Below are 10,053 nucleotides of genomic sequence, written 5' to 3' on the forward strand. Positions count from 1 at the left end.
CATGATGTCTCCAGTGCCATCCATTTACCGGCAAATGCCATTATTTCATTCTTTTCTATGACCGAGTAAACCTCCGTTACGTAGACAGACCACATTTTCTTGATCCATTCATCTACTGAGGGGCATCTGGGGCTGATTCATGTTGCAGGCATATATAAGTGTACCAAAGGGAATTTATTTTTGATCTATGGAAAGTACCAATCAAAAATCAATAAATAAATGTGGAAAAAGACCTTCCGTAGAGGATGGAGACTAAGGGGAGGGAGGAGGGAAGATAAAGGGGAGGGACTGTGGATCAGAGTCAAATTCCTTGCGTGTATGGTTTTGTCAAAATGGACCCAACTACTATGTATAACTATAAGGCCCTAAAAACAAAAGTCCTTGCCTCTGACTCAGTCCATCCTCTGCAGAACCGAACACCAGAAATAACACTAAAGAATAAAAGGAGTCATTCCCAAAGGTTTTCATCAAATTATGTCCACGAATGTCCAGGATATTAAAATAGACTTTTGGGAGAGATTCTAGAAACTTGGCAAATACACATGTGACACTGTTCAGATGCAGTGGTTAGGAATCAATGGTGGACATCAGAATGCCTGAACACTGAAAAAAGGAGTCCAGGTCCTCCCCAAGAGGACTGTCCTTCAGTGGCCCTGGGAAGTTGGCCATTGGAATTTTGAAAAAAAAAACCTACAAGTGATTCTTCTACTTACACCCCAGATAGAAAAACTTAATAAAGGAAAACAAACGAGGCCGATGACACGTGTCACACATATATTAACTTAAACCCATAAACCAATTAATTGCATGATGACAGGAAGAAAGAGGGAAGGGCCCCCGATCTGGATGACTTGGGTATGTGCTCCACCGAGCACGACACCTGCCCAAATTAGAAACATATGGGAGGAAGCCAGGATGGCCAGCAATATAAAAACGATGCATGTAATGTCACTTAGGATGATAGTATTATTTTTGTACTGGGTATTTAATCCAGGGGCCCTTTACCACTTAGCCACATCCCATTTCTTTTTATTTATATATTTATTTTTTTCATTTTGAGCCAGGATCTCAGTAAGTTGCTGAGGTTCTCTCTAATTTGCTGAGGCTGGTCTTCAACTTGTGGTCCCCCTGCCTCCGTCTCCTGAGTTGCTGAGATGACAGGTGCGGGCCACTGTGTCCAGTTAATATGATAGCACTTTAAAAAATGGTTTGAGTGACATTTTCTAGCTGTTCATTTTTCCAAATGTCAATACAGAAATTGAAAAATTGTGCTCTATATGTGTGATAAGAATTGTAATGCATTCCGCTGTCATATATAAATAAAAAGAAAAAGAAGAAATTGGTCGGCTGCAGCCACAGAAGCCAAGGAATTTCCAGATTGCCTGCCTGTGGCCTGGTCTTCTTCCTAGGGCCACCAAACAGCCCTGAGCAGTCACAGATGAGAGTTGGTGTATATGTACCCACCCTCCTCGTGGCTCTGCAGGGTCTCTGATGTTTGGTTTCTACCATTGCCTGTGGGTCTCCAGTGGAGTGACTGCATTTTCTCCCCAAGACTTGTGCACAGCCCACCTGTGTCCACTGACGCCCCTCCTTGTCCTCTTCTCCGCTCTTCCCCCAGGAGCCCTAAAATCATCTGCCTAAAATGACTGCACTCAAATTCTTGCTTCACAGCCTGCTCCTGGGACCTAAGCCCTAGACATGCCAGGCCACTGTGATTACTAATAGGTGTGTACTCATGGGGAATTGTCATATTCTCTTGGTAAATTGACTCTTCTATTATTCTATAATGCCTCTCTTTTTCCTTTTTTATACTCAAGTATCCAATATTAATAAAGACACCCAACTTTTTTTTAAAGTACCTTTTTTCTATTTTCAACCTATCTAGATCCTTACATTGACAGTGTACATCCAACCAAATTTTGCTTTAGATGTTGAGACTAAGGATGCCACATGATGTCCCCCTTCCCCACACTCGGAAGGGTGAGTTTGTAACATGCATTGCTGAGGGCGTGTCTCAGGGGTCAGGCAGGGTGGCCTCTCCTGCAGATCCAACACGGCCTTAGGAGCAACAGAGGGTGGCGTGGGGCATTTTCTATGGCTAAGGGAAGGGGCGGATGAGCTAATGAGTTTGGATCTTCAACAGGTATCACTTATAGTGAAGAAGTAAACTGTGACCACATGCTGCTGTCTTCATCTTTGTCACTCTGAGAGGATGGACTCACTCTAGCAGAAGACGCAGACGCTGATGTGGTCTCCAGAAAATCATTTATTCTCCAAGTTGAGGCCACAGTGCAAACCTTCCCCACCCAGGCCTCTGCCACCCCACCCCACAGTTCCCCAGCCTCCACGTTAGGACTCCTCTGTGGCCTGCGCACCCCTGTCCTCTGCTCCAGAATCCCCAGGCTGGCTCAGCCTCCCGTCACAGCTCCCCATGTTCTCTCTGGGGAGGTTTCCTTGAGGCCTCCCTGGCCCTGAGCTCAGTCCAGAAAGCCACTTCCTTGTCTTTCAGCCGCGTGGCTGCCTGGGTGGTGGCGCCAATCTGCAGGTACCCTTCCTCCTGGTCGTACTCTGGCCAGAGGGGCAGCCCGGCTCCATTGGGGTTCCTGGGAACAGAATCAAACAGAAACTCCACAGATCCACTCGTGAGCCCCACATGTCTTGAGACTGACAGGATTCCCTGGTTTCTCTCTTCCACAAGGCCCATCCCTATGCAGCGTCGGGAGCTGTCCCTCTCCTGGGGCACCCTGTATGTTCTCAGAGGACTGTAGTCACAGGTAGGGGGTTGTCACTCACACTTTGACCCCTTCACAATGGGTAGGCCCCACCATGTGCCACCCATCCACCCACGCTGCTCCCTCTTTGCCACCAGCCTCACCCATGGCGAGCAAAGTTGGCCCAGAATCTCATCACCATCCTGCTGAGCTTGGTCTCCTCTTCTGAGGCGCCCCCTGTTGGGGAAGAAGGAAAAAACACTTTGCTGCTCAAAGTGGGCTGTGGGCCAGCAGCAGCAGCAGCAGCTGGGAGCTTGTGGACAGCAGACTCTTGGCCCTGACTCCACACCGACTGGTCCAGGTCTGCCTATTACGAAGAGCCTGTCCCTTGGTGTGCACTTTCAGCTTGAGAACAGCTGGTCGAGGACCGCACTGGCCATGCAGTCCATCCATAAGCCGACTGCCTTTGTCTTCTGGGCCCACCTGCCCTGGCCCTCCCCACTCAGGGTCCTAAGGCCACACACAGGGTTCCCTCTGCTTGGTGGGACTGCTGACTCTTGGGCCTTTTCTTAATCTCCTACATGCATCCACATTTTCAGAGAGTCTGAAAAATATCAGACAAGCCACCATCCTAAGATGTCTCCCAAGTGGGGGTCGCCTGGCATGTCACAAACAGCCATGAGGTGAGTCATATAAGTCATCTGCAACTGCTGAGTTAACATATCAAAGATACTGCGAAAACCTTTCTTGAAGTATTATGTTATTAAAAATTCCAGATAAAATATAGGAATTATAATTATATAGACAGATATATGTGACATTCGGGTCAAGGTTAGCACCTAATCTAACTTCCCCTCATTGTTGTATTCTGCTGTTAGTAGAAAATCCCTCAGTGGCAAGCAGTGGCCCCCAAGCAGGGCTCTGCAGGTGACCCTCACTCTCAGGTCAGGACTCTGAGGCTCTGTGCCTCGAGGACCATCGCGAGTACACATCCCCCTTCTTGCAGGTGAGAGCAGAGGCCTGCCCAGTGCTGCACAGCCCTGTTACAGTGAGTCAGGAAATTCACAGTCAGAGAACAGGGGACACTTGCTCAAGGCCAGGAAAGCAAGACTGGAACCCAGGCCCCCTAACTAGCAGCCAGCAAAGAACTGTTACCTTTTAAAAATGGGGCTCCAAATACCGAGAAGAGCTCATCCCCGTGGTCTCCTGTCACCATGCTGGGTCTCACGTCTGATAAGCAGCTCGGGCTGTACTCAAACTCATGCATGTAGGTGGGGGCTCTGGCATCTGAGAAGACATGGATGTGAGCACAGGTCACATCACCAGACACGCAGCTGGATGGTCTCAAGGTCTCTGGCTGTGCAGGAAACCCCTGGGTGTCAGCCTGGGACAGGAACAGAGTTCCTGGAGAGCCCAGGGACTAGCTTAGGGCTGCAGAGCTGCTTAAAGTGAAATTGGGATTTGAGCCAGATTTATTGAGGCGCAGAATGAATTAATTAAGTGAATCAAATAAATACTGAGACATGTTTCGTTGAGATCACACTAGAGCTCCTTCCCTTCAAAAATCTCCACAACCTGATAGGTGCCTCCTATTCCTCTGATTTTGAGCATATCTGAGATTCTCACCAATTCAGAGAAGGGAGGGGCAAATCCAAGCTGCTTGTCTGCAAATGAGGATGTTTACAGACAAGTGTGTCCACAGACAGAGCCATCTGCCTCTCGGGTTTCAAGAAAACACAAATCTCCTGGATTCATATTTCAGTCCCCTTGCATGTCCTGCTTCCTGCTTGGCCAGGGAACTGTGAGGTCATTAGGGTGATACAGTGATGCCCACCACAGAAGGGGCACAGGAGGTGAGCCTGCCTGTCCCCACCTCTCTGTTCCCCTTTCCTGCCAGGAAACTGGTCCATGTAGGTGGGGCTCTGGCATCTGAGAAGACATGGATTCATGCCACAGTTTGCACGACCTGAGACCCACCTGGAAGGTACCAAGGTCTTTGCCTGGTATCGGCACAGGAGAGAAATAGTTTCAGGAAGGCCCCGTGACTAACAGGCTGCACAGCTGGCTGAGGGGGAGGTGGGGATTCAGCCAGATGTTTTTCTGGTGGTCTGCTTTGAACCCTTTCCATTTTCATTCTGTGCTTCTACTCAAGACATGTCTGCTGCTCAACAGAATGAACCAATAAAATCTATCAAATAAAAACACTAGGTTTCATCGAGGACACACTAGAGGTCCTTCATTTCAAGCATATCTACAAGTTGGTAGATGTGTTGTATTTGGCCTGTTTTTGAACTTTTCCAGTGCTGTTCTCATCCATTCAGAGAAGAGTGAAGTAAATCCAAGATGCTTGTCTGGGTGTGAGGATAGTTAACTAAAAATATATGTAGAATTTGTCCTCTATACCTGCCTTGTAAGAACTGCCAAAGAAATGTCTTTAAAATGAAATAAAAAGACACTCGTGGCATGAACGAAGCACAAAGTCAATGACACAAATAAGACAGAACAATATTCAGAATACTGTGGGCACGTAATGGTGATGAGCAAGACAATGTCATCTCTAATATAAAGGTTAAAGACAAAACTGTTACTAAAAAATGAGCTAACATAAATAATCACCTAGTGTTATGGTTTAGCTATGACGTGTGCCCAGAAAGCTCATGAGTAGATCAGGTGAGCTGGAGCCTAATGACTGGGTGAGACCATTGATGGATTAATAATTTGGAAGGTCTAATATAGTGGGTGACGGCTAGAGAGAGGAAGAGTGTAGCCGGAAGAAATAGGTCAATGGGGGTATCCTATTGGGGTTTATATTTTGTCCCTCACACATCTCTCTCTCTCTCTCTCTCTCTCTCTCTCCTTCCTGGCTACTATGAAGGCAGCACATACTGAATCTCTGAAACTGTGAGCCCTCAGTCAACTTTTCCTCTTCTAAATTATTCTTATGTCAGGTATTTTAGTCACAGTGATGAAAAAACTGACTAAACACCTGACTACAGCTAAGATAATTTGCCATTACTAAATGACGTAAATTCTGACGTCAAAACATAAAATGCTGGCGGAGAGACAAAATGCAGAGTCGATAAAATACCTCAATGTTAAGTTGCTGTGAGCTTAAAATAGGCTGCTATAAGTTGAAGATTCATTCTATATAAGTTTTATGGCAACCACGAAGCAAACATTTTTAGAAGAAGCACAAAATAAAATTAGGAAGAAATCAAAGAAAACCACATAGAAAACCATCAAGCTTCAAGGGAAGACTTCAAGAAAAGAAGAATTAAACCAAGTGTTTATGAAAACAACTAGAAAAAAGATAACAAAGTGGCATTAAGAAATCAATAGATGATTACTTTGAATATATACGGATTTAATTGAACAACAAAAAGAAAAGAGAGGCTTCTAACAAGAGCTCAGTATATATTCTGCCTCCAAGAGATTCAGTTCACCTTTAAAGACACACACGGAGAGCAAAGGAACAGAAATACATATCGTACACAAACGGAAACCAAAAGAGAGTGGAGGTAACTACTTAGGTCAGACAATAGGCGTTATGTCAAATACTCTGAAAGAAGACAAAGACCCGTTGATGAAAAGGTTATGAGAATTGTAAATAGATATGCACCCGAAATAAAAGCACCTAAACACATTAAAGGAGTTAAAGGGAGAGAGAGATTATAACACAATATTAGTAGGGGACTTCAATACCCCACCTTTAGCCATAAAGTAATAAAAGCTAATGGTGGCAAAGCTATGGAGAGAAGAACCCTGATCTTTTCCCAGACATAGTGTTTGTGGGAATGTAGATTAATTCCCACTATGGAGAACAGTATGGAAGTTCCTTAATAAACTGAAAATAGAACAACCGTGTGATCTAGCTATATCAGTCTTGCTTCTATATCCAAAGGAAATTAAGTCAGCATACAAAAGAGAGATCTGCAGTTCCACATTTATCACAGCATTGTTCACAGCAGTGAAGATATGGAATTAGTCTGGATGCCCATCAACAGGTGAACAGATAAGGAAAATATGGACTATATAGACAATAGAATATTATTCAGCCATAATCAGAATGAGATCATTTCATTTTTCAGGACAATGGATGGAACTGAATGACATCATATTAAGTGAAAGAAGTTAAACACAGGACGAAGAGTATGACAAGTTCTTCTCATAGGTGGCAAATTTTTAAAAATTAAAAGGATAATGGGGAAGAGAAAGTAGAAGATGAACTGGTGGTGAAGGAAAAAGGTGGAAGGGAGAGTGGATATGGTCATAGCATAAAATATACATGTATAGGAATCTCTCAGTGAAATCCATCCATAGGGACAATTAATATATATATTAATGTTTATTAGTTTAAATAAAGTACCTTTTCTGACTATAATGAAATAGAAACAGAAATCAACAACAGGATGAATTTTGGGATTTTGGCAAATTGTGAAAATCAAGCAGCTCCTGAATAAATCAAGTGGTCAATGAAGAAATTAAATTTAAAAATATGTTTAGACAAATGAAAACAGAAACACAGCAAACCAAAAATATATGGCACACAACAAAAGCAATTGTTACAAGAAAGGTTATGCCAGTAAATACCAATATCAAGAAGAATATCTCAAATAAACAACTCAGGGTTAAACCTCAGGGAACAAGGAGAACAAACTAAGCCCAAACTTAGCAGAAGGATTGCAAGAAAAATAGCAGGCAAGAGATGAGTTAGAGAGGATAAAAATACAAAAGATCAACAAAGCCAGGACTTGATACTTTTAAAAGATAAACAAAACTGACAAATCTTTAGGTAAACTAACCTAGAGAAATGAGTTTCCAACAGATGAAAGAGGAGTCATTTCAAATGATACCACAGAAATACAGAGTGTCATGAGACGTAAGATGATGATATGCACACAGACTGGATAGCCCAGAGGAAATGGATGCATTCTTTATCCCTCACAATCTGACAAGGATGACTCAAGATGAAGTAGATCATCTGAACAGATCAATAGTGAGCAAGGCTATGGAATCAGGGATTAAAAAATCTCCCATCAAAGAAAGTCCAGGACCCAGGGGCCTCACTAATGAATTATATCAAACATTTAAAGAGATCTAATATCAACCCCTCTCAAATTCTCCCCAATTGTCTTAAAAAATTAAAGAAGAGAGAGTACTTCCTTTTATGAGGACAACATTACCCTGACACTAAAACAGGACAAGGATGTTATAAAAAGAGAAAATTAGAGACCGATATCCTTCCAGAACACAGCAGCAAAACTCTTCAAGAAGATACTAGCAAACCAAATTCAACCACACATTAAAAGGATAATCACACTCAACAAGCAGGATTTATCCCTCGGAGGCAAAAATGATTGAACAAAGGCAAATCAATAAATGTGATACATCTGATTACAGACTGATGGACAAAATATATATAACTATCACAATGGGTGTGGAGAAAGCATGTGGTAAAACTAACATACTTCCATGATTTAAAAAGTCATCATATTTGGGATAAAAGTAATGTGCCTCCACATAATAATCCTATACAAGAAGCCAAAAGCTAACATCACACTCAATGGTGAAAAATGGAAAGCCTTTCCCATAAAGTGTGCAATAAGACACTTGTACCCTTCTATTCAACCTAGTACTGGAAGTCCTTGACAGAGCAGTCAGGCAAAAACAGAACAGAAAGGCATCCAGGTAGGAAAAGTGGACATTCAACTACCACCATCTGCTTATGAATTGGTCTTATTTATAGGAAATCTTGCCGATCTTATAAAAAATAGATTAAAACTAATAAATGAATTCAGTAAAGCTGAAGGATATTAAATGGACATATAAAAACCAGAGGCAGTTCTAAACACTAACAATTAACTATTCAAAAAAGAAATCGAGACTAACCCCATTTATACTAGCTACAAAAATATAAACTAGGGAGCAATAAACCTAACACAAGAAGTATGTTATAGGTATACAGAAAACTATAAAGCATTGATGAAGGAAATAGAAGAAGACACAAATAAATGGAAATTCATCTCATTTTTAGGATGGAAGCATTAATATTGTTAAAATGTCCATACCACCCAAAGTGATACACCAAACCAATGCAATCCCTCTCCAAATTTCAATGCCATTCTATATAGCAATAAAAAAATCCTAAAATTCATATGAAATTTAAAAAAAATTCCATTTGATCACGAAAATCATGAGTGAAAAGAACAAAGCTGTAGGTATCACACTACATGATTTCAAATTATATGAGAAAGTTATAGTAACTAAAGCAACATGGCATTTGCCACATAAACACACCACACAGGTTCACATGAACACACACATACACAGTGACCATTAAAACAGGACAGAGAGCTCAGTAATGAACCCAGACTTGTACGTTCAACTTATTTTCAACAAAGGTGCCAAGAATATGCACCAATCTCTTCTGTAAATGGTACTGAGAAAAATGGGTTTCTACATGCGTAAGAATGAAAATGGATCCTTATCTCACACGGTATAAAAATCAACTCTAAAACTACTAGAAAAAAAAAAGACAGAATAAAAACTGCACATTCCCTCTGGAACCAGCCCTTGAGGCCTGACCCTCAGCATTTTTCACGTCCATCTATGCTGGGAGATGTCAGGTGAGACGCCAAAGCTGGTGAATCACAGTCCTTCTAATATCCAACCACTGGGACTCACCTCTGTGCCCACGGGCCACCATCACAGAAGGGACAGCAAACATGACATCTTCCCACAAGTCCAGGAAAAGGTCTTTCTTTCTAGCAGGGTAGTCTGTGCTTCCTAAATACTTCTCAAAGGCCACTGAAGCCCGTTCCTCAGAGAGCTCCTGAAATGCTTCAAGAAAGAGGCCCCCACCACCTGGTGAGCAACGCAGTTGCCCCTGACATTCAGAAGGCGTCATTGATCTTGAACCTCCTGAATCTGGTGTGAATCCCTCCCAGGGTGTGAAGTGGGAAAGGCAGGAAAATGAGAACAGAATCCGGATCCCATCTTTATTCTGCCTTTGGCTTGGTCTCCACCAGCTTCCTCGACTCCCTAGACTCTCACAACAATGGGGTGGGCCTTCCACAAGAGCCACGTGGCCGTCTTCTGGTCCAGCTTGCCTTCAGAGGGTGGGATGCCCATCATCTGTGACAAAATATGGTCAAGCATTTATGAACCATCAGGGATTCGGAGAAAACCCAACTGGCCAACAGCCAATCCAACACATCCCCTGGGGCCTTGGTGATCATGAGTCTTTCATGAGATTGAAGAAACTCAGTGAAACGAATGGACTTAAATTCAGAATGTCAAGGATCGGGAAGAGGGTGGCTTAAATATACAGACTAGGGGCATA

General features: G+C 42.9%; 1 protein-coding gene across 1 annotated transcript; it reads right to left on the reverse strand.

Moving 5' to 3' along the window:
• Nucleotides 1-2,257: 2,257 nt before the first annotated feature.
• LOC124086752 (carboxylesterase 1D) lies at nt 2,258-9,633 on the reverse strand. The gene is made up of 4 exons (XM_046435257.2): nt 9,396-9,633; nt 3,867-3,998; nt 2,876-2,948; nt 2,258-2,603 (listed from the first exon to the last, which is right to left on the reverse strand). The coding sequence occupies exons 1-4, from the start codon at nt 9,616-9,618 to the stop codon at nt 2,420-2,422; spliced, it is 612 nt and encodes a 203-aa protein (XP_046291213.1). The 5' UTR covers nt 9,619-9,633; the 3' UTR covers nt 2,258-2,419.
• Between the last annotated feature and the right edge of the window lie 420 nt (nt 9,634-10,053).

The sequence above is a fragment of the Marmota monax genome, unplaced genomic scaffold (genome assembly GCF_021218885.2).
Source record: "Marmota monax isolate L192 unplaced genomic scaffold, Marmota_monax_Labrador192_F-V1.1 WCK01_AAM20220418_F8-fsc00024, whole genome shotgun sequence".
Taxonomy (NCBI): domain Eukaryota; kingdom Metazoa; phylum Chordata; class Mammalia; order Rodentia; family Sciuridae; genus Marmota; species Marmota monax.